Below are 24,613 nucleotides of genomic sequence, written 5' to 3' on the forward strand. Positions count from 1 at the left end.
ATTCTCTGTGACCTAGGCGATTCTTGTCCCTTGATGACTACTTCAGTGCTTTTTTTTTTTTTTTTTTTTTTTTTTTTATTGTTGGGGATTCATTGAGGGTACAATAAGCCAGGTTACACTGATTGCAATTGTTAGGTAAAGTCCCTCTTGCAATCATGTCTTGCCCCCATAAAGTGTGACACACACCAAGGCCCCACCCACCTCCCTCCTTCCCTCTTTCTGTTCCCCCCCCATAACCATAAGTGCTTTTAAAAAGTATATTAAATATCACATTTTATATTTTTCAAAATAATTTGTAAAGCCATGGATTCTTGAGGCACTGCGTATGTTGTTAATTTGCCTGCTGGGTAACAATATCCAGCATGACAGGTGAATCAAACATGATGTGCTGTGAAGATGGGATTCAGGGCCGTGCCACCTGCTCAGTGGCAAACTCAGCTGAGAAGAGAGGGTGGTGCTCAGTGAGGCTGGTGGGATAAGCTGAGGCCAGACGGTGCTGGGCTTTATCCTGTAGGACATGGGAATGGGAACGTTAAAGTGTTTTAAACAGGGAAAGGACATGATCAAATTTTCTTTAAGGAACACTCTAACAGCTTTTCAGAGAATGAATTGCAGAGGCAAAAGCATAGAAGCGATGGGAGTAGATGCGGAGCCTCTGCAGCCTGCAGCGGTCCAGGGAGTGCAGATGGGAACAAGGCGTGGTGGAGAGAAATGCGCGGATCCAACGTTGTCTTAAATCCAAAACGGTCTTGTGAGTGACCGGGCAGAGGGAATAGAAACAGTTAAAAGTTCCAAAGTTGATACCCGCGTTTCTAATTTGGTTAAGCGAGTGATGATGTTTTATTTGCTAAGATGAGAAATGCAGAAATAGTCACAGGTGGAGGAAGAGTGGGGAGAGGGAATTAGACTTTATTATGTTGACTTGAGGTCTGAATCTTTAGGGCATCAGGTGGATGTGTTCAGTAGAGAAATCTTAACTGGAGACCAAAGGTCAGGAATCATCAGAACATGTTATTATTGAGCCCTGGGTGAGACAGAAGGACGGCAGAGAGCCCTGTGGAACAACATCCAGGGCGTGTACAAAACTCAACGAAGACTTTAGCAGTTGGATGGTTTCTACTGCAACCTATAGAAAATTCGAGGGAAATGTTTTAATCATCAAGGAAATGATGATTATTGATGATATTAACGTAAGAAGCAGCTGAGATCTAGTGTAGTCCTCAAATTTAGAACTTGGTTCTCTATCATTAAATTCTTCAGGATTTTTTTCCCATTCCACTCTCCCACCACACTGTTAACTTTTACCTAAAACAGATTCCTCTCATAATTATAGGGTGATTACTGATGACAATTTGTATTAGAAACATCCTCTTTCAAATCCAGCAAGACACAGAAGCAAACTTGTAATAACCGTCTCTTATGAGACCCTTTTTTCCTGTGAATTCTTCAACAGGCCTCTTCTTACATCTCATTGATCCAAAATAGCTAATAACTGCCCATCCTAGCAGGAGGAATGGCGTTATGTGAGTTAGAAGGAAGATAGGGGAATTTTTAAGACATTTAAAATGGCAGACATCTGAACGTGTGTAAAGGCTGAAGGGAAGAAGCTGTTCTTGACAGGGAAATTGCAAATCTTGGAGAGGAAAGGGGGAAACTCTACTTCTTGGTGAATGACTGTCAGGGCAGGATGCGGAGGGAGGGGCAGTCAAGCCCAACCAAATGAAGGGTTCACGTGTACCCACAGAGTTACAAAAAGGCACTCACTCTACCTTAAAAGGTAAGTCTGACTCATTTTTATTACTGTAAATGGAGCTAACAAGTGTTTATATTATCCATCCATATGCCCATTTGATATGAAATCCATTGTCAAAGTCCACACATCACATTCAGTCATCCCATCAGTAACATCAGGAGGGTCATTTGCCTCCCTACTTCACGGACCCCTTGCAATGTGGTGATTGATCAAACGTCTGTGAACTGCTGATTAACCTTACTAACAGCTAAAAAATAATTGTTTAGTCTCCTGAAAACTTGATTGAATTGTCATACTTCTTGTCAAATGGGAAATAATGTACTATATCTTTAAAATTTTATTGTTTCATTAAGGTGTAAAGTCACCTTTACCTTTCTCCTACTGTTATAATAAGCGGCTTCTGACTACCCCATGTTATAGCAATTTTGCCTAAAATCTGAGATTTTTTTGAACCAATAAATAGATACGCATATCTGTTACCTCTCAGAGTAAAGAGAACAAGGAATTCTTTAAACATTCAAATTCGGTTTTGTATTACATAGTAGCTGAGTATGTTGAGTTAATATTCAGTGGGAATAAACCTGAGGAAATGGAAATAGAGAAGTATCAGCCTGGGCTGCAGAATTCTCTGAAAGACGTGTGATCGCTGTACGCTTGCTTACTGAGTTTGTATTTTACTTCACACCGAATGTTTTTGTTAATGTTGTTGTGGTTGTCATGGACAGTGTAGTCTGAGGCCACATGTCATGGGAGACAAACCCAGAAGCTGAATTACAAATTAAACGGGATCGAGGGAGCCTAGAGGCGGCGAGTTCTAGCCAGTGTCTGCTCTGGAGTTCATTGCTCCAAGAATCTCAGAAGATTTTGTTTTATCATATTTATTTATTTATTTATTTATTTATTTTTTGTAGAGACAGAGTCTCACTTTACTGCCCTTGGTAGCATGCTGTGGCATCACACAGCTCACAGCAACCTCCAACTCCTGGGCTTAGGCGATTCTCCTGCCTCAGCCTCCCAAGCAGCCGGGACTACAGGTGCCCGCCACAACGCCAGGCTATTTTTTTGTTGCAATTTGGCCGAGGCTGGGTTTGAACCCGCCACCCTCGGTATGTGGGGCTGGCGCCCTTCTCACTGAGCCACAGGCACCGCCCCGATTTCCTGAGTCATAAGAAACTACTGTGGTGCTATAGGAATTTGGTAGGGAATCCCCAAACTTGTGGCTCTCTGTGCTGGCTCTCATAGTATCTTGGTTGAATTAACGCTGGTAACACCCCTGGCCATGCCTACCAGTGCTCCCGGCACAATTGGGAAACAAATGTAGGTACCTTCTAAGCTATGGATCCAAAGATTTAGACACATAAAATAATTGGGCAAAAAGTGTCAATCTCTCTCAGAAAGATGTTTGCTCCTGTGTCTACTGCCACTGTCCTGTGCACTTGAGAGTGGCGAGGTGACGCAGAATGTTGAGAGTGTTAAATCCTGCCTTGTTTTTTAATGGTGGAATAGTAGGTGGTAGTTTTTAAATCTCCTCTTGCTGTGACAGTCCTCAAAATCTCAAATTTCGATGTCCATTAAAAGTCTAGGATTCTCCAGAACCTGTCACAGCTCTATACATCCCCCAAATTCCAGGCAGCACTCCACGAGCACATTAAGAATTGGTATTAAAAACTTTGGCTATGGCTGAAAATACTCGTGGTTCCAGGAAGAGCCTTTGTGTGTTAGAGTCTTGTCGCGTCACTCCCCTGGCTCCTACAGCCTTGTGGCTATACCACGGTCACTAGAATAAGAATTTTAAATCTTTACTCTTTGTCAGGCGTCATGCTAAATTCTTCGATGTTAATTCTTCATCTGATCCTCAAAACAACTTCAGGACGTTGGAACTGTTATTTTAAACATTTTATGAAAGAAACTGAGGCTTATAGTTATACTTACTTGGGGAGCACACACAAGTAACCAATCATTTTAGATTACTTTCCTGTAGGTAACAGAATACAATATGAAGAGAATAATGTTAAAAACTGCAAAAACATGTTATTTTAAATTCAGGTATCATTTGGTCCAGTCCTCCACAGGAATGATAAGTCTGTTTTTCCCTAATTCTAAAACGACAGACTCTTTTAAAAGTAGCCGCAGTCTTACACAGGTTGAACATCCCTAAGGAAATGAAAACTTGAAGCCTCATACCTGTGAGGGTTTGTCAGAACGGTGGAGCAGGGGACTGCTGACGGAAGGTGGCACACAGGTCAAAACAAATGAAACCTCAGACGCTTCCGCTCTGGAATGGGTAACCAAGAGACTACGAAATCCTAGGGATACGAAATCGGAAAATTCTTTAAAGCTTAGGCATTCAGGGGTCTCTTAGCATCTGTGACTCTTCCCTCCCCGAGTGTCTGTTCCCTCCCAGTAACAAAGGAGTAATGAATATGGATGACAGGAGTCCACACCAGGATGGACACAGGTGGAGAGAAAGGTATCAGAGCTGTGCTGCTCAGTCTTGGCTCACAGTTGTACCCCCGCTGCTGAACTTGCCTGTGACTGTCTGACATTTACAATGACCTCAGCCAGTTGAGAGCCACAGGATTGCCAGGACCTCCATGTCTGAGGCATGCCCGGGAGCTTAGCAGAGGACTAGAGGAAATTGTGTGGGTTGTGTGCATGTGTGTGTGCGTGATCATTTTCATGTTCTTATTATCCTATCCTTATTCTATCCCACTCTATCCCCAAATTGTAAACTTTGTTTTTTCTATGTCATACAAAAAGTTTTGTTTTTTTTTGTTTTTTGAGACAGAGCCTCAAGCTTTCCTCCTGGGTAGAGTGCTGTGGCATCACAGCTCACAGCAACCTCCAACTCCTGGCCTCAACCTATACTTTTGCCTCTGCCTCTCAAGTAGCTGGGACTACAGGCACCTGCCACAACGCCTGGCTATTTTTTGGTTGCAGCCGTCATTGTTTGGCAGGCCTCGGCTGGATTTGAACCTGCCAGCTCAGGTGTATGTGGCTGGTGCCTTAGTTGCTTGAGACACAGGTGCCGAGCTAACAAAAAGTATTTTTTGAAAGACTTTTTTTTAGTAAGTCTCTGGAAAAGAATATTCATTTCTTATTTTAATTTTGGCATTTGTCCTGCTTTTTCGATTTTTCTTTCCATACAAATTTAAACAGGCAGGCTCTAAACTATCTCTTGAAAATCAAACATCGCTTTTCTGGTGACTAGATGGCCACTCATCATCTGTGCTCTCGAACAACTGCACCAAATTCTTACTGGGACTGATTTTAAACATGGTAACACATCCGTGTATAACAGAACTTTTCAGAGGGTCAGAATAAACTTCTGTCATTTTAAAATAAGTAGATATTTAAAAGTATGACATAAGAAAAATCACCTTAACCTATACATCTAGGGATTTAAATAGAAGCATTTTATTATTTTATAAATTTCTCATGTATTATATCTTATCATTGAGTTATGGTCAGTGAAAAATAACTTTCTTAAAACCTTTTTCCAGTAAGAAGAAATGTTATCAGTTCTCTGTGCAGGTGAAAATGAAATGGGAGTAATGATGGTTCTTGATTTTCGTAATTTAACTGAGACTGGGCAAGTGCTGTTGAGCCCCCTTACATCAAAGAGGAATGTGGCTCATTTACATAGAAATGGAGGAAAGTGTGGACGAGATGAGAGAGATGAGGGCTTAAGTATTGGAAAATGTAGGGAAGGCCGAAAGTTAGAGTCCATCTTAAGGATATAAGAGAGCAAACAGATGTGGGAGAAGCAGGTATGAAAATCAGCCAGGTAAACCTCACGCATAGAGACAGGGAAATAGAAACGGCTCTTATTTCCATCAGCATCAAAGTCAAAACTGTCTGCTCTGGTGTAAAGTAAAACTGAAATTGAAAAATGCTTCTAAAACCTGAGTGATTGTCAGTGCGAAGCTCTTCTGTTGTACAGGATAGGTCAAGTAGCCTTATGGTCTTGCCTTAGGGTTTGCACTTATCCCCTCCCCCCAAATTATACATTATTAACAGGGACGAAGGCCCCAAATTACTGCCTTTACTTTACCCATCCATAAGCAAACGAGAAAACCTTCCCCATCACCGTAGTAATGCCAGCCTCATTCCTGGCTTCCTGGCTTCCCAAGCCCCAGTTTTTCTCCTCTGACAGCAGCAAATTTTTCACTAATTAGAGTAAATTTTCTTTCTGGTAGACTGAGCAGCTATGAAAATTCAAAAATAGATTGGTTTTGAACTGCACACATTTTTCTAAATGTTAAGAAAAGATTTTTGAGTCTGTCGATAGGCTGAGACTCTCCTTGGTTTCCCTTCCTCTGTCAGGGTGGTGTCTGTCGGGGAGAACTTTTTCCTGAGCGCTAGACAGACCGCATTGATAGCCATGGTAACCGCATATTCTACTGGGGCTGCCGAGGAAAAGTAGCTTCAAGAAGAAACAGCAGCCAAACGCCCTCCCTGTCCTCGCTGTCAGCGAGCTCTGCCCAGGAACGAGAAATGAGTCAGTAAAAGGGCAGACTGATAAAATCATACAATTATAAACTTTTTGATTAAAAAAATGCTCAGCCTAATCTATAGCCCCTGGAGAAATATCTCTTACACAAAAATATGCCGTTTTCCTCTTGACTAAAAACCACTTTCTTCAGGGGACATTAGGAAGACAAAGTGGAAAAGTAGAGGGTGGCGCCTGTGGCTCAAAGGAGTAGGGCGCTGGCCCCGTATGCCGAAGATGGTGGGTTCAAACCCAGCTCCGGCCAAAAACTGCAAAAAAAAAAAAAAAAAAAAAGTGGAACAGTAGGAAGACAACACACATTTCCAAATAAAAGGGAAACGTCATCCCTGATGGGACATTTTTATTTTTATTTATTTTATTTCACTTCATTTCATTTCACTTTGTTTCAGCGTATTATGGGGGCCCGGATATCTGGTTGCTTCTGCCCAGGTCAGGTCCAAGTTGCAGTGAGCCCGTCCCCTGGGCAGCATGGAGGGTGCCGCTAGGCACAGTGGCCCCGAGCCCCTCCTGCCCTGCGACCTTCTTTAGGATTTCCACTGACTTTATTTACTTCCAGGTGTGCACGTGAGTGCTGATCGATTAGTCCCACTTTATGAATATGGACAGTGTTTGTTTTTCCGTGTGCGTATGATACGTCACTTAGGAGAAAGGTCTCCTGTTCCAACCTTTCCTTATTACAAAAGGTATTATTCCACCATTCTCTGATGATCCAGCAGTACTCCATGGTATACAAATACCACATTTCATTAATCCACTCAATGGCACTTTGAAAATAACTCTATCTGCAGTAATGCAACCCTGGTTTCCCTGGAGTTTTGTTATCTTGAAATAATGTAGAACTGACTGTTTGCGTGACTAATAAGTACCTGCTTCTTAATTTCACCCTCTGGTTTAAAAGGAACTTTTAAGCAGAAATTCCAATCCCAGCAGTTGCCAAGAGGCAAACAAGGTAGGAGGGGTTAGGAGTGGGAGAGGTAAGTAGGTGGAAATTATCATAATGCAATTTTTGTGGTTGGGGTCAATTATTGATAACATTGTTAGGCACCCACCAGGAATCAATGGAAGGGGCTATGAGATTTCTGATGTTTACATTTAGTGACATAATGAGACACCCTCTCACTCCTCCTGCCTAACAAATCTATGCCTCTGTCTCTGCTAAACTTGCCCTAGGGTGGTCTTCCTGGCAGCAATATTAGTTATTGTTTTGGAACAGGGTAAAAATGCACTGTTTGAGGTTGTATAAATTATAACATGCAGAACAACCCAAAGGATAATTCTAGGAATAGCTAGGAGCTGACATCAAATTCTGTTCCTTTTATGTAACTGTGTGCACTCTTACTTAGATTACTTAAATGTGCTCTTTTAAAACATAGCTTAATTGATTTACTATCATGTTATCCTTTCTAGGAAATCAGTACATCCATGCCCTTTGTTATACTCGGGAGATAGAATGAATATATTCAATCATATTTACTGTCCCCATATATCAAAAGTTTGATTAGAGATAGTACATACATATACACATCAACAGATTTGTGTGTATATATATATATGGAGAGAGATGCCAAACCAAAAGGAAGTAAAAAATTCCACAAAAATAAAAAATAATACCCTTCAGAGGCAGCTTTGTGACTTAATAATAGTAACTGAATCAGAAAGAAGGGTTTGAAGAAATCAATGGAATACATTATTTAACGATCCATTTCAAATATTTATTATGTTAATTGGGAGAGACAAAATGATGTATTTCTAATTGATTGATTTTCATATTATTTAATTCATAGAAACATTTAAAAATTAACTCTATTTCTATGACTTATTAGATTTGTTCTCAAAAGCAATATGGATAGGAGGTGGAGGAAATGGGAACAGAAAAATTCTCCAGCTTAAAGCAGAAGTGACAGCTGAATAAACACTGTTTAGTCTCAGAGTCACTTCCTGATCCATTATTCTTTAACTCAAAAGGCACATCCCTTTATCTCCTAATACCAGGGCAACAGTACACCTGTCTCCCGTATTGAAGGACATCCCTGTCCCAGGACCAGGGGATTTTTCCCATCCAGACGGACTCTAAATTATTTCCTTAATAACAGTGCAAACCCCAAGCATGTCTATCAAATATCTATTAAGTCAGAGGTAGAAAATAAGCATTGTGCAAAGTAAAGCAACAGAAAGAGTGCAGATTAAAGTATTTAACTCCATCAATATTTGACATAGGTGTCCTTCAAACAAATGCCTGTTCTTCTGAAAATTGAGATAACTCAATAACATTTATACTGTCTTTGTCTTGGGATAAATCTAAAACCAAAATTGCAAAATGAGCCCAGTACAATAAAAATGTCCCTAGTTGAATACGTAATTTGAAGACCCAGCAGTGCAACTGGCAGGTAATTCAGGACAGCCGCTGGATGAGAGGAAGCTAAAACAACAAAGTTCTACTGTATTCCATGCCTTTTGGTCTTGATCTGATTTACTCCACTACCCACATGCCTTCAGATACCTTAGGGGTGACAGAAACGGTTGTCACGCTTTCATCATGATTGTGAACATCTCCCATCTCGTTTTACTTTATTTTGGAAATGTATTAATATATCAATATCATCACAAAACAAATTGTAGGTTGAAAAGTGTAAACTTAGCCCTGATCTTGTCGCTTTGCTATTGTGGGTGCTTTGTTGTTTTTGCATTCTTATCAGTCATTTCCAGTTTCATGGCTGTATTTTTGGGGTTGACATTTAATCACAGGAGAGTGTTCTTCTGGAGTCCCCAAGTCAGAGATGCCTGCTTCATGTGTCGGCCAGCTGCCATCCTAAGACACACACGTCCTGTCATTTCACCTTCTTATCTATCATTTGAGACACTGAAGTGTATCATCAGTATCTGACTCTAAAACATTCAAAATCAGCAAATATTTGAAAGCCCTCCAAAAATGCTGCAGTGTGGCAGCAGGATACAGCGTCCCCAGCACCCCGGGGCGGGAGAGGGTGCACCTTCCTGCTCTGGCTCTAGGAAGGCGCAGAGCTCCCTTCCACGCATCCGCTCAAGTTCGTCTCCTAACGCCTAAAGGGTAGAAAATAAGTTTTAGCATCAAACTAGCATAGTTAAGCACAAATAAAACAAAAAGGAGAAAACCTAGCTTGATGCCTTGGCTGCCATCATCATAAAAAGAGTGTCTACCGCACACACCGTGGACATGGCGCCGCAGTGCACAGACACTGCCGTAGTCGTCCTTCTGACTTTATAGCAAAGGAGTGAGGGCCATGGAGTGAAGGAGCACAGAGTTGGAGCCTGCACCCTGCTCCTATCCTGCAGATCACGCCATATATATATATATATATATTGTATCCCACACCCCCCTCCAACCAAAAACCGCAGGGAACTTGGTAGCATAGCACTGTTGCCATGTTCCATGACCCTCAATAGCAGGACTGTATTTGAGGCAGACTTAGCTAGTACTTTTTAGCAAGTTGGTATTCTTTCTTCTGTCGCATTTTCAGGAGAGTGAAGAAAACCCCAGCACTGCCACAGATTTGAAAACAATTTCGAGTCCTCTTCATTTTTCTTAACCCTACACAAATCAGAATTTTTAGAGCTTTTTGAAATGTGTCCATGTTCCAAATCTTCCTTTTCCTTAATCTGAAAAATTGACAAGTACTCAGAACAGATTCAGGAGCAATGAACATGACTTAAACCAACCTAGCTATCCTTGTACTGAATTTAGTTCCTTTTGTTAATTTTGTTTCTCAATTATTTAGCACATCAAACTTCCCGATTGTGTCCGCTAAGATTCCTAACATTCCTTCCCGGTTGATGTTCTGTCTATTTTCTACAAAATAACCCGAGTCTTGTCACCAAAACCACTTGTGAAGGGAAAAAAACACACTGAATATTGAGACAACCCCCCCAAAAATGGCGATTATACTAAAACCCCAAAGCTACTCCCTGCACTGAGCTGTAATACAAACAAGATATTATCTCTCCTTATTTCATGGTTGTTACGTACGTTGAGGCAAAGCTTCCTCCTCATTTGTGAGTGGAAGTTTTAGCTCCCCACTTGGTCTCCACTCATACCTTGGTGGGGGCAGCCTCCTTGCCCCTGGATGGTAATGGTGGCAGTCTGGTCTATACGCTGAGATGGTAGAAGGGGGCCTCAGCACTGCTGGGTGGGAGGGGCCGTCCAAGGACACGTGGTCTCTCTGACAACCAGGGCAGAGGCACTTCCTACTAGTTGGTGAGGATGAATGCTATGGCATCTTGCCTTCTCTGATACCCCCCAGTAGGAGTGTTGCTGCACCCTGTACATCCTCATGGGGGTAGAAGTCTGGACTGGCCAGCGGCCGGTGGTGGCCCTGTTGAGGTGGGGCCACAGTGTTCTCCACGGTGTTCAGCTATGGTAGAGCAGTTATTGTGTAAACACATTTTGTTTTACTTGATTTCATCTCTCCTGATCCTTAGGCTCAAGATACCTAGCTATTTTTTTTTTTTTATTCTGTCTGCACCTACTGGCATTTTCGGATTACCTGGTTCTTCAGCTCCAACTCCGGAGCTATAACATAAAATAAAACACATATAACATATATGTATATAACATAAAAATAAAACCCAGGGAACTTATCACCATGCTGTGACTTGGCCCATGTCCCTAGTTAGTTTGCCTTCTCTCCATTTTTCAGAATCTTATCACGTTTATTGAAATATAATGTCCAAGGTTTTTAGTTGTGCTTAATGGAGGGACTATGAAAAAATACATCATCTATTCCGTCTACCTGAAAGAAGTTTTACTGGCTCAACTTTTAAAACATAAAACTGCATTTTTAAAAAGGCACTGCAGAATGTGTGGTGTGAATAGAAGGTGATAGGGCTGAGTTTTTGTGTCTGTTTATGACTGAAACCGGCTCATTTAAATGAGTTCTGATTCCTCAGAATCAGTTACTAAGTTATTTTTTGAGATGGTTCTGTGTTGTTCAAAATGCTCCTAAATATTTTTAGAATTCTTTTGGACTTAATGAATGGTGCTGTTTGGAATCATCTCAGCGGCATTAATTATGATGCTTTGAGGTGGATTTAGAGTGTTGGAAGCCTGGGTGGTTCGAGAGCCAAGTGGCAGTAAATCGGGCGCCCAAATGGGGTAATGCCATCTACGTCTCCATCTCACACTCAGAAAGAGCAGTGTGAACCGAATCAGATTTATGATGATAAAGCCATTTCTTTTATATCATACAAAACCTCCCAAACACTCCCAGCTTCCAAATAATAAGCTTGACCAGCGGTAGGATGAATTTTGCAAGAGCCCTGCCAGTTGGTATCAAATCAACATTTCTTTTCTGTGGTTATGACATAAATGTCTCCTTGAGTCATATGCATATTGGAGTTTTTCCTTGTAAACTTTGACAATTTGCTTTTCAAGTTTACTTCAAAACACCATATTCCATCACTGTTCTCCTCAAATACATGTTATTTTGTCCAACTTCCCTTTGAAAGTGCCAAATGTCAAATCTTTGTTTTTATCTTTCACAATGTGTAGCCCAGGCTTTACAGAAACCTGCCCGTCTGAGTCCCCTGGAGCGTGAGTCAGCGTTCTCCCGCCTAACCCTCACCTCTCATCGTCCACGTGTCCCTCAGTCCTGAGAGCTTCCTCACCAGCATCCTGAGTACTTTCCTCGAGCCTCTGTGCCAGTCAGAAACAGCTTCCTCTTCGCAGTTCCTCTGAACCATAATTGTCCCTCTAGATGTCTTGTCGTTGGTGTTTAACTTTATACAAAATCTAGCGCTAATTCTCTGCTTTCTCCAGCTGTCCCTCTGCGGTCCCACCTGCCAGAGCTGCAGCCCAAGAGGCAGGAGCTGCGCAGCAGACAGAGTCACCCCACAGCATGTCCCTGCCAGGGGCAGTTTGCACTCTGGTTCTGCCCAGAGCTCATCTAAGAACAGTCACGAAAAGATTTCTAAATACAGAATCTTTGCCCTATTTGTTGAACTATAAAGCTCAAAGTCACATGCACAGTATCTAAAATAGATGATAGAACTAATTCACTAAGTAGGAAATGGCCTTTGGCAAGTTGAAGAAATGTTAAAGAAATTGAACGTAGACAGTGTGGCCGTAACATCTGCATGCAATGTAAGACAGACAGTTACTTTAGGGTGCACACGAGCTCACGGCCAGCCTCTATATCCTCCCTGGACATCCTCATCTTTTTGTTACTTTTCAGTTTCTTAGTTCATAACTGAACTATTAGGAGGAGGGTGCCAGTCTGGTGGGGAGAGGAGGGCCATAGTATAATGTAGTGTTTAATAGCAAGACCTCAGACAGCTGTACACCCAGTGTTGGTCCTGCCATTTTACAAGTTGTACAAATTACTTGGGACGGTTATTAATCTCTCCCAATATTCGTGTGGTCCTCAGTAAGAATGGATAATCCTAATGACCTCTTTGCATCATTGTGAAGATGAAAATCAGTAATAATGTGTGTGGTTCCTAGCACATTGTCACAGAGTGTTTGGATGGTAGCAATTAAATGCAAGTTACTTGGTCAGTCGTTAAAAAACTGTCAGGAGGATCTGCTTGCCCTCCAAGAGTTCAGAATTAGTATCATCCTCAGCTCAGTTGTCCCCTCGGAAGAAGAAATAAACCACACCAGGAAGCTACAGGGCACTACCTCTATGTGACACACAGAATTAGGTCTCCTTCCTTGGATAGAGGACCACTGGGATATTCTAATCAGCAAAGTAATCGTTGAGCAACCGCTACTGATTTTCTTATGTAGATTATACATCAGGAAGCCAAAGCTGTGTTCTGGACCCTTTTCCGTTTGTCTGGGTGGAAACATTCTTTGCTTCTCTGTGTGATCACTTTCTCTTAAACTGCTGGCCTTCCTCTCACCCATGAATATTGTGCAGGTAGAGGGGAGAAGCAGGCATACACCTAACAACTGATGAATTGGTAGCTGGTCGGTCAGCCTCAGTCGGACAGCTCCTCCCTCAGCCCCTCTGGCTCCCGGAGATCATTCCTCTACCCAGGTACTGAGGGCTGTGAGTATGTTCAGAGCACAGCAGCTCAGTCTCTGCCCGGGTACTGAGGGCCGTGAGTGTGTTCAGAACACAGCAGCTCAGTCTCTGCCCGGATACTGAGGGCCGTGAGTGTGTTCAGAGCACAGTAGCTCAGTCTCTGCCCGGATACTGAGGGCCGTGAGTGTGTTCAGAGCACAGCAGCTCAGTCTCTGCCCGGGTACTGAGGGCCGTGAGTGTGTTCAGAGCACAGCAGCTCAGTCTCTGCCCGGGTACTGAGGGCCGTGAGTGTGTTCAGAGCACAGCAGCTCAGTCTCTGCCCGGGTACTGAGGGCCGTGAGTGTGTTCAGAGCACAGCAGCTCAGTCTCTGCCCGGGTACTGAGGGCCGTGAGTGTGTTCAGAGCACAGCAGCTCAGTCTCTGCCCGGATACTAAGGGCCGTGAGTGTGTTCAGAGCACAGCAGCTCAGTCTGTGCCCGGGTACTGAGGGCTGTGAGTGTGTTCCTCACCTCTGGCTCCCAGGGATCATCTCCTCTGCCCGGGTACTAGCGCGTGTGGGTGCATTTGGAGCATAGCAGCTGGGTACCGTCTTGGCTTTTCATGGCTTCCTGATCCTGTGAAACAAAAGAACATGAAGTTTCATGGGCACAGCAAAGAAGTGAATATAAGTTGCAATAAGGAAAAACTTGCCCAGAAGGGCGTCCAGTCCTCTAGAGTGGCCAAAAATGTCACACCATCTCCTTTTCATGAAGATTTTTGAGAAGGGAAACAGACTCACAAAGGGATGCATGTTTGCCCCTGTGAAGCCACCTCAGCCGCACTGGCGCACTTACAGTTCTGTGATGACTGGTCGAGTGTGTTGGACAGTGTCAGACTGGTGATGGTTTTCACTTCTGCTGGTATAGCCTGAAACTCTTTTTTGCATCTTCTCCAATTTCTCATAACAGAAATATCTGTTTATATATCTGTTTTTGAATGCAAAAAAATTGCACACGATACCAAGACAGCCAGCAGGACATCTAAAATATAATCAAATGGTTATTTACTTTGCCTTTCTTATTGCCAAACAGTAATTTTAAATGTTTTGTTTTGAAATTTCCTCCTGGTTGATATCCAGCCGTGTACCTTCCCTCTTCAAATGCTTTCCCATTATCATGATCATTTGGTTTTTCTGTTTCTCTTCTTTAAGAACTTTAGACTGATTAAATATTAATCTCTTCCATGAGTACTTGTCCCGCAGTTATCCTTTTATTCCTCCAATCTGACTTTTTCATGGTAGTCAAAAATCCTAATTAGTTAGGAAAGTTCACAAGCTTCCCTAGCTAATAAATTCTAAAACGAAATTCACTTTTGAATTCCAAGTTTTCTACCCTCAAAGAACAAGAAGACAATGAATTCAGAAAGGAAATCCTCAGATCCTTCAACAGTGATAAGAGAATTCCACGCATAGCACTAAATATAATCGTTAAAATTATTAATGATACACATTGACTCCCTATGGAGAGACCCCCGTGGTAGATCTCTGAGTTATACCATTCTCAATTTGAAAATGTACCTTCTGGGTTTCCAGTTTACAGACAGAACTGCTTGCCTGGTAGAAGAGACATCAAGCAGACCGACTAGAAGCTGTTGCTAGAATGAAAGAGAGAAAATGGGAATAAGCGGCAGAGCAGGGTGTAGCAGGGACTGCCGTGGGCACGCCCTCTCTGCCACCTTTGACCACGGAGAACGACCATTGTCATCTGAGTCAGAGGTCTGAGGCGTCTCCCTGAAAGCTCAGACCAAATGTCCTCTGCAGGGAGAGCTCCTTTAGAAGACCTTTCCAGATCTAGTGCCTCCAGAGGCTACAGATACTCTCAGGAATTTATCACATGATTAATTTTTAATGTAACTCAGAGACTCCAAAATCCATACTCTTCCTTCAATAATGCAGGAAATTAAAGTATTGGTTCTGCTCACCTGAACAAACTTACTGGGCAGCTGTGGGATAAAAGAAAATAAGGAATCCCATGCTTCTGCTTCAGAATTAGGAAGCAGGTTCTGTTATTTCCCCAGATGTTACATAATATTATATCCCCCCTCTTCTCTCTCTCCGCCCCCCCTTCCTTGGTATTTTTCAAATGAAATGCCAGATAGAGCTCTGCTTTATTTTTAAGTTGTGACTTCCTTTTTTTCTTGAGCTTTTTCAGGCTGAATTTTGTGCCTTTAAAATGGGGTTAAAATGATCTTTGGCAGGCCACCTGATGACGACGGATGTCTTCCGTGCATCTTTGCACCAGTGTTAACATTCCCACAGACCACCGTGGTCAGGCCCTTTACTGTTGCTTCTGTACCTTTTGGGGTCATGGCCGAGAGCCACACGGTACCCCTCTCCCCAGACGTATCTGTGTTTGTGCTTGTTTTCCACATTCATCATGTCCTTTCCGACCGTGAATCTCTGCCTGACAGGTTGTCTTCTCCACAGGCAGGCAGTCACATCCAGACTCTGATGGGGTCCCAGAGCCTTCAGCATCGCAGCCGGGAGCAGCAGCCATACGAGGGAAACATCAACAAAGTGACCATCCAGCAATTCCAGTCACCATTGCCTATTCAGATCCCCTCTTCACAGGCCACGCGGGGACCTCAGCCAGGACGGTGCTTAATTCAAACTAAAGGGCAAAGGAGTATGGACGGCTATCCGGAGCAGGTGAGGAGACCTTTCATTATTGACAGATGTTTAGGAAAGTACAAAGAATCCGTGGTTGGACTTCCCTCCTTCATGTGCTCCAGGCCACGGTGCCGTCACCTTGCTGAATGGAGGGGCGTACTCTCTGTAGAAGTTTTAACATTATTTTCAATGGTTAAAGACTGCAACGCGTAGGAATTTGTGGTTGGTAAAACGCCCATTCCACATAAGGAAAAACTGATGAATCAGAACAGTTTTCTGAGTACCATCCCACATCCTCTCCCACCCCACTCCCAACTCCAGTTTAGCTCTACAGGACCAATTTGAGTGTTAGGAAGAGCCTCAGTGGACTGGGCTTATTTCCCAAGGCCTCTTGTGAAACTGGCAATGTAAAAAGTAAACTTTACGCTTCCCATCCATTTGTCAGAAGACATTTTCTAAAAGTCCTATCTTCTGATTGTTGAAAAGTACAGAGATAAATCTTCGCTCTAAAGAAAATTATAAATAGCTAGAAGGAAAATAGTTGTGAACTGCTCCAAAAGTTACTGATAAAAGCCATACAGTTAAAAAAAAAAAAAGCAATTCTTTTAATGTATCCTTTCTAAAATTAGGATTTGCTTTTCCATGGTAGAAGCAGTTATTCTTCCTTAGGACTACAAAACGGAATGGGATCTCATCCATTGAGCTATATTAACCTTAGAAAGTAAGATAGGAAAGTCTTAATACTCTCTTAAAATTAATTTCTCTTATTTCAGTTTTTGGATAATTAGGCAAAGCTTCCACTGACTTCACCCACATTTTGATATGGTCTATACATGTAAAAGTTTCCTGGATTGTTGCTCACCCCACCTTATTTTTTTAAACACATCAGACAAGATTAACGTCATTCTCGTTTTTTCCTTTATATTACTAAGCACCATTGATCATTTGTACTTCAGCTGCTTTAAGCATCTTCTCTATTCTTTAACACTCTTCTTGAAGCTGAAATAATGTATTAACCTCTCTCACAATCACAGATATTTTTTCAAGATAATTTTCATCCTTTCCTGCCCTGATCTAACCACAGGTATGTTGGAGTGAAGGTATAATAAACCAGGTGCCTTCAGTTGGATAATGACAGGAGGTTTTAATTCTCCAGAGATTATAAAATGTTAATGAAGTTTTTAATTATGCTTTGTCAAAGTCACTCTAGGAGATTAAAAACTTGTTCATGGATATTACTCCCCCACAAATACCATAACCTCAACCCAGTGCTCTGATTTAGTTGTTCTTATTTGTAGCTACATGAGTTTTTTCCTCCCATAATCAGTGTATTTTAAAAATCTACCAAGACCAATTCCTTCCATTTTCACCTGCTTTGAATATCAAGTTTAGTGTGAGCATGCAGCTTTTTAACCGTCCTAAATTCAAAGGCTATGTTAACCTTATTTCTCAAAAAATACATAAATCATAGAAAGTTTGAGTAACGAGAAGATTCCTAAGTGTTAAGGTTTACATGCATACTGAGTTTAAAGATGATTATTTCAGAAAATGTAGTTAGCAGTTCTCAAGTGCTCTGATCCACAGCTGTGATGACATCAGGGGCTTTTCAAACTGACATGGAAACAAAGCGAAGCATCCACCGGCCACGTCTCGGAAGGGCTGACATGTGGCTCCTTTGCCATCCGCCTTTTTTCCTACCTTCATTTCAGGCTGAAATGTTTTGGAATGTATTGTAAGGAACTGAGATGCTCCCAGCACATGGATGTAAATGCCCAGGGTGAAGGATCTCTGGATACTTCAGCCTCATCTGGACACATTCTGTGCATGTAACGAAATTCACAGACATGCATAAATATGTACCCGCATTATCCATTTTAAAGAAGTTTTAGAACAAATGCCTAAACAGCCTTTAAACAACTAGTACTGATCCCAAAACTCTTCCCACCTCCAATTATAAATCAAGTAGTTTCTTTAAAATTTGTTACAGTCAGTATAACACTGGCCACTACTGGGAGCACGCCAGAGCCAGCTCACGTTGGCCCGTGTCATAAGCCTCTCTTCCCACTCCAACCCCAGTGACTTCACATTAACAGGTTGAAGTTGTGGGGAAATCACACCCCCAAAATCAGCACACACTGCAAATTAGAGTACTCACCATCCCCAGCCAGCTGCTCAACATTTTCCGACACACCTCTGACAATTACAGTTTTCTTTCATTTTTCTTTCTTTTCTAACCTTTCCACTTCTTCATTTAACTCTATAGCATTCAAGAAACAAAACTCTGGGACTAGATTCCAAAATTTGAAGTTCTCGTTTCATGTGAACTTTTCTTTCTTTCTTTTTTTTTTTTTGTAGAGACAGAATCTCACTTTATTGCCGCGGCAGAGTGCCGTGGCCTCACACAGCTCACAGCAACCTCCAACTCCTGGGCTTAAGCGATTCTCCTGCCTCAGCCTCCCGAGGAGCTGGGACTACAGGCGCCCGCCACAACGCCCGGCTATTTTTGTTGTTGCAGTTTGGCAGGGGCTGGGTTTGAACCTTCCACCCTTGGCATATGGGGTCAGCGCCCTTTCCATTTAGCCACAGGTGCTGCCCCATGTGTACTTTTCTTAAACCAGATGACCCTGGCCTACTTACTAACTCTTCCTGAGGTTCTATGTCTGTCCTTAGGCAGTAAGGACCTTGCTATTCACTGAGACTTAAGAAGTTTTTATGAGAGTAAATGATACAGTTCTACACACGGAGTAACCCTAGAACTGAGAATACAGAAATAGAAACTAGAGGAAATAAAAATAGAAGATTTGCAGTATTAAAATATTGAAAGAAACTTAATAATTATCAGTCTCAACCTCCTTAATCTACAGACAGAAAAATAAACCAAAAAATATAAAAACAGACTGGCGGGGCGGTGCTGTGGCTCAGGGAGTAGGGCGCCGGTCCCATGTACCAAGGGTGGAGGGTTCAAACCCAGCCCCAGCCAAAACTACAACAACAAAGCAACAAAAAAATAAAGTTTAAAAAAAAACAGACTGGCAGAAGTTATGTAATTCACTCTCATAATGAAAATATTTCACGTACTTTTTAACTTTCCTAAGTCATATTTCTTTTGAAAAGTCAGATCCTCTAAGATGTATCTGTGGCTGTATGTTTCAAAGCAAGATTTTTATTTCATATTTCATAAGAAAAAATATGGGGAAAATACATAAAGCATTTTAAGCCTGTATGGAATTTCATATAAATATTATAGTGATTTAAGTGTAAAGACCACAGACCTGGCATAAAATTTCTAATGAGGATTTAGAGACGATAAATCAAAACACTCTATTTTAATAAGACATTTCTAGTGGTGCTTTGAAAGAGCCATAAAGAGAAGAACAAAGTCTCACTTACATGATCATAATGGCAATGTTAAATTTGGTGTAGTACAACGCGGAAAAAATCCTCAATCATTCAATCTTTTTAAGATCAAGGAGACACCATGAACTGTAATCACATCATGAACAAAGGGTGCTCAGCGTGACGAAACGCTTTCTATTAAAGTAAAGCTTGGAAACTCTACTTTTTAAAAAAGTAGCCACTTATTATAATGCCACAGGTTTTTAAAAATCTGATGATAGTGAATACACGTTTTAATTTAGAGAAAAGAAAGCTGGGTGAAAACACCAAAGGCAGGGGCAGCAGCACCTCAGTGCCTGCTCTGAGCTCTGCTCTCGGCATCTCACCCCAGGTCCGGCACCAGCCCAGGGCCACGGGAGCTGGAGAGTTGCACAAGGTCCTGCTTAGAAGGGCCCCATCCGTGGACTAATGCTCCTGTCACCATCTTGTAATTCTTTTTTTTTTTTTTTTTTTTTTTTTCTGCTGGACCTTAAAAAGCAATTCTTGGTGCATATATTTTTATCTATGCATACTAGACTGCACAGAGAAAGCAGAATCAAAAAAACTGACTTACTTGACCTTTTTTTTTTTTAGGTTTATTTTTTTTTATTAAATCATAACTGTATACATTGATATGATCATGGGGCATCATACATTCGCTTAATAGACCATTTGACACATTTTCTTTTTTTTTTTTTTTTTTTTTTTATTGTTGGGGATTCATTGAGGGTACAATAAGCCAGGTTACACTGATTGCAATTGTTAGGTAAAGTCCCTCTTGCAATCATGTCTTGCCCCCATAAAGTGTGACACACACTAAGGCCCCACCCTCCTCCCTCCATCCCTCTTTCTGCTTCCCCCCCCATAAACTTAATTGTCATTAATTGTCCTCATATCAAGATTGAGTACATAGGATTCATGCTTCTCCATTTTTGTGATGCTTTACTAAGAATAATGTCTTCCACTTCCATCCAGGTTAATACGAAGGATGTAAAGTCTCCATTTTTTTTAATGGCTGAATAGTATTCCATGGTATACATATACCACAGCTTGTTAATACATTCCTGGGTTGGTGGGCATTTAGGCTGTTTCCACATTTTGGCAATGGTAAATTGAGCTGCCATAAACAGTCTAGTACAAGTGTCCTTATGATAAAAGGATTTTTTTCCTTCTGGGTAGATGCCCAGTAATGGGATTGCAGGATCGAATGGGAGGTCTAGCTTGAGTGCTTTGAGGTTTCTCCATACTTCCTTCCAGAAAGGTTGTACTAGTTTGCAGTCCCACCAGCAGTGTAAAAGTGTTCCCTTCTCTCCACATCCACGCCAGCATCTGCAGTTTTGAGATTTTGTGATGTGGGCCATTCTCACTGGGGTTAGATGATATCTCAGGGTTGTTTTGATTTGCATTTCTCTAATATATAGAGATGATGAACATTTTTTCATATGTTTGTTAGCCATTCGTCTGTCATCTTTAGAGAAAGTTCTATTCATGTCTCTTGCCCATTGATATAAGGGATTGTTGGCTTTTTTCATGTGGATTAATTTGAGTTCTCTATAGATCCTGGTTATCAAGCTTTTGTCTGATTGAAAATATGCAAAGATCCTTTCCCATTGTGTAGGTTGTCTCTTTGCTTTGGTTATTGTGTCCTTAGCTGTACAGAAGCTTTTCAGTTTAATGAAGTCCCATTTGTTTATTTTTGATGTTGTTGCAATTGCCATGGCAGTCTTCTTCGTGAAGTCTTCCCCCAGGCCAATATCTTCCAGTGTTTTTCCTATGCTTTCTTTGAGGATTTTTATTGTTTCATGCCTTAAATTTAAGTCCTTTATCCATCTTGAATCAATTTTTGTGAGTGGGGAAAGGTGTGGGTCCAGTTTCAGTCTTTTACATGTAGACATCCAGTTCTCCCAACACCATTTATTGAATAGGGAGTCTTTCCCCCAAGGTAAGTTCTTGTTTGGTTTATCAAAGATTAGGTGGTTGTAAGATGTTAGTTTCATATCTTGGTGTTCAATTCGATTCCAAGTGTCTATGTCTCTGTTTTTGTGCCAGTACCATGCTGTCTTGAGCACTATGGCTTTGTAGTACAGACTAAAATCTGGTATGCTGATGCCCCCAGCTTTATTTTTGTTCCTAAGAACTGCCTTAGCTATACGGGGTTTTTTCCGTTTCCATACAAAACGCAGAATCATTTTTTCCAAATCTTGAAAGTACGATGTAGGTACTTTGATAGGAATGGCATTGAATAGGTAGATAGCTTTGGGAAGTATAGACATTTTAACAATGTTGATTCTTCCCATCCATGGGCATGGTATGTTCTTCCATTTGTTAATATCCTCTGCTATTTCCTTTCTGAGGATTTCATAGTTTTCTTTATAGAGGTCCTTCACCTCCTTCGTTAGGTATATTCCTAGGTATTTCATTTTCTTTGAAACTATGGTGAAGGGAGTTGTGTCCTTAATTAGCTTCTCATCTTGACTGTTATTGGTGTACACAAAGGCTACTGACTTGTGGACATTGATTTTATATCCTGAAACATTACTGTATTTTTTGATGACTTCTAGGAGTCTTGTGGTTGAGTCTTTGGGGTTCTCTAAGTATAAGATCATGTCGTCAGCAAAGAGGGAGAGTTTGACCTCCTCTGCTCCCATTTGGATTCCCTTTATTTCCTTGTCTTGCCTAATTGTATTGGCTAGAACTTCCAGCACTACGTTGAATAGTAAAGGTGACAGAGGACAACCTTGTCTGGTTCCAGTTCTAAGAGGAAAAGCTTTGAGTTTTACTCCGTTCAGTAAAATACTGGCTGTGGGTTTGTCATAGATAGCTTCAATCAGTTTTAGAAATGTGCCACCTATGCCTATACTCTTCAGTGTTCTAATTAGAAAAGGATGCTGGATTTTATTGAATGCTTTTTCTGCATCTATTGAGAGGATCATGTGATCTTTATTTTTGCCTCTGTTAATATGGTGGATAACGTTTATAGACTTGCGTATGTTAAACCAGCCTTGCATCCCTGGGATGAAGCCTACTTGATCATGATGAATGACTTTTTTGATGATAAGCTGTAATCTATTGGCTAGGATTTTGTTGAGAATTTTTGCGTCTATGTTCATGAGTGAGATTGGTCTGAAATTCTCCTTTTTGTTTGGGTCTTTTCCTGGTTTTGGTATCAGGGTGATGTTTGCTTCATAGAATGTGTTGGGGAAGATTCCTTCTTCCTCAGTTTTTTGGAATAATTTCTGCAGTACAGGAATAAGCTCTTCCTTGAAGGTTTGATAGAATTCTGGAGTGAAGCCATCTGGACCAGGGCATTTTTTAGTTGGAAGCTTTTTTATTGTTTCTTTGATCTCAGTGCTTGAAATTGGTCTGTTCAGGAGCTCTATTTCTTCCTGGCTAAGTCTAGGGAGAGGGTGTGATTCCAAATATTGATCCATTTCCTTCACATTGTCAAATTTCTGGGCATAGAGTTTCTGGTAGTATTCAGAGATGATCTCTTGTATCTGTGTGGGATCAGTTGTTATTTCCCCTTTATCGTTTCTGATTGAGGTTATTAGAGATTTTACTTTTCTATTTCTAGTTAGTCTGGCCAATGGTTTATCTATTTGATTTATTTTTTCAAAAAACCAACTCCTTGTTTCATTAATTTTCTGAATGATTCTTTTGTTTTCAATTTCATTGATCTCTGATTTGATTTTGGATATTTCTTTTCTTCTACTGAGTTTAGGCTTAGATTGTTCTTCTTTTTCCAATTCCATAAGATCTCTTGTGAGATTGTTGATGTGCTCTCTTTCTGTTTTTCGAATGTAGGCATCTAAAGCGATGAATTTTCCTCTCAAAACTGCTTTTGCAGTATCCCACAGGTTTTGGTAGCTTGTGTCTTCATTGTTGTTATGCTCAAGGAAGTTAATGATTTCCTGTTTTATTTCTTCCTTCACCCATCTGTTATTCAACAGAAGATTATTTAATTTCCATGCCTTTGGGTGGGGTCTAGCATTTTTGTTAGAGTTGAGTTCCACCTTTAGTGCCTTATGGTCTGAAAAGATACAAGGTAAAATTTCAATTCTTTTGATTCTGTTGATATTTGTTTTGTGTCCCAGGATATGATCAATTTTGGAGAATGTTCCATGGGGTGATGAGAAGAATGTATATTCTTTATCTTTGGGGTGGAGTGTTCTATATGCATCTATCAAGCATAGTTGTTCTAGGGTCTCATTTAAATCTCTGACATCTTTGTTTAATTTCTGTTTAGAGGATCTGTCCAGCTCTGTAAGAGGTGTGTTAAAGTCCCCTGTTATGATGGTATTATCAGATATCATATTGCTCAGACTGAGTAAGGTCTGCTTCAAGAATCTGGGAGCATTTAAATTGGGTGCATAAACATTTAGAATTGAAATGTCTTCTTGTTGTAGTTTTCCCTTGACCAATATAAAGTGACCATCTTTGTCTTTTTTGACTTTAGTTGCTTTAAATCCACATGTATCTGAAAATAAGATTGCAACTCCTCTTTTCTTCTGAATTCCATTTGCCTGAAAAATTGTCTTCCAACCCTTGACTCGGAGCTTTAATTTGTCTTTTGAGGCCAGGTGTGTTTCTTGCAGACAGCAAATGGATGGCTTGTGTTTTTTAATCCAGTCAGCCAATCTATGTCTCTTCAGTGGGGAATTCAAGCCATTAACATTTATTGAGATAATTGATAAGTGTGGTAGTATTCTATTCGTCTTATTTTGTGAGAGTCCATTGCTTAGTTTTATCTTTTGCATCAGTGTGGAGGTTAGGTTTTGTCCTTTGATTTCTGAGTTCTTACTTTGCTGCCGATCCATTGTGGTGGTCAGTGTGCAGAACAGGTTGAAGTATTTCCTGTAGAGCTGGTCTTGTTGTGGCGAATTTCCTCAATGTTTGTATATCCGTAAATGATTTGATTTCTCCGTCAATTCTGAAGCTTAGCTTAGCAGGGTACAGAATTCTGGGCTGAAAATTGTTCTGTTTAAGTAGGTTAAAGGTAGATGACCATTGTCTTCTTGCTTGGAAAGTTTCATTAGAGAAGTCTGTGGTAACTCTGATGGATTTGCCCCTGTAGGTCAACTGGCGCTTACTCCTGGCAGCTTGCAGAATCTTTTCTTTTGTCTTGACTTTGGACAGGTTCATCACAATGTGTCTTGGAGAAGCTCGGTTAGAGTTGAGGCGACCCGGGGTCCGATATCCCTCTGAAAGCAGTGTGTCAGACTCTTTGGTGATGATTGGGAAATTTTCTTTTATAATATTCTCTAGTATGGCTTCCATTCCTCTGGGGCATTCTTCTTCCCCTTCTGGAATTCCTATAACTCGTA

The 24,613-nt window shown here is 41.1% G+C and overlaps 1 protein-coding gene across 11 annotated transcripts in view; it reads left to right on the forward strand.

Annotated features, from left to right (window-relative positions):
- LRRC7 (leucine rich repeat containing 7) overlaps positions 1-24,613 on the forward strand; it is a 626,043-nt gene that overhangs the window by 555,855 nt on the left and 45,575 nt on the right. For 10 of the 11 annotated variants that reach the window (XM_053592544.1, XM_053592545.1, XM_053592536.1 and 7 more), the window contains one exon: positions 15,732-15,953. In XM_053592544.1, coding sequence (XP_053448519.1) covers positions 15,732-15,953 — 222 coding nt within the window. Of the gene's footprint in view, positions 1-15,731; positions 15,954-24,613 lie in introns of those variants that run through there. The other variant, XR_008380264.1, reaches the window with a different exon arrangement.

Source organism: Nycticebus coucang, chromosome 5 (assembly GCF_027406575.1).
Source record: "Nycticebus coucang isolate mNycCou1 chromosome 5, mNycCou1.pri, whole genome shotgun sequence".
NCBI classification, from domain to species: Eukaryota; Metazoa; Chordata; class Mammalia; order Primates; family Lorisidae; genus Nycticebus; species Nycticebus coucang.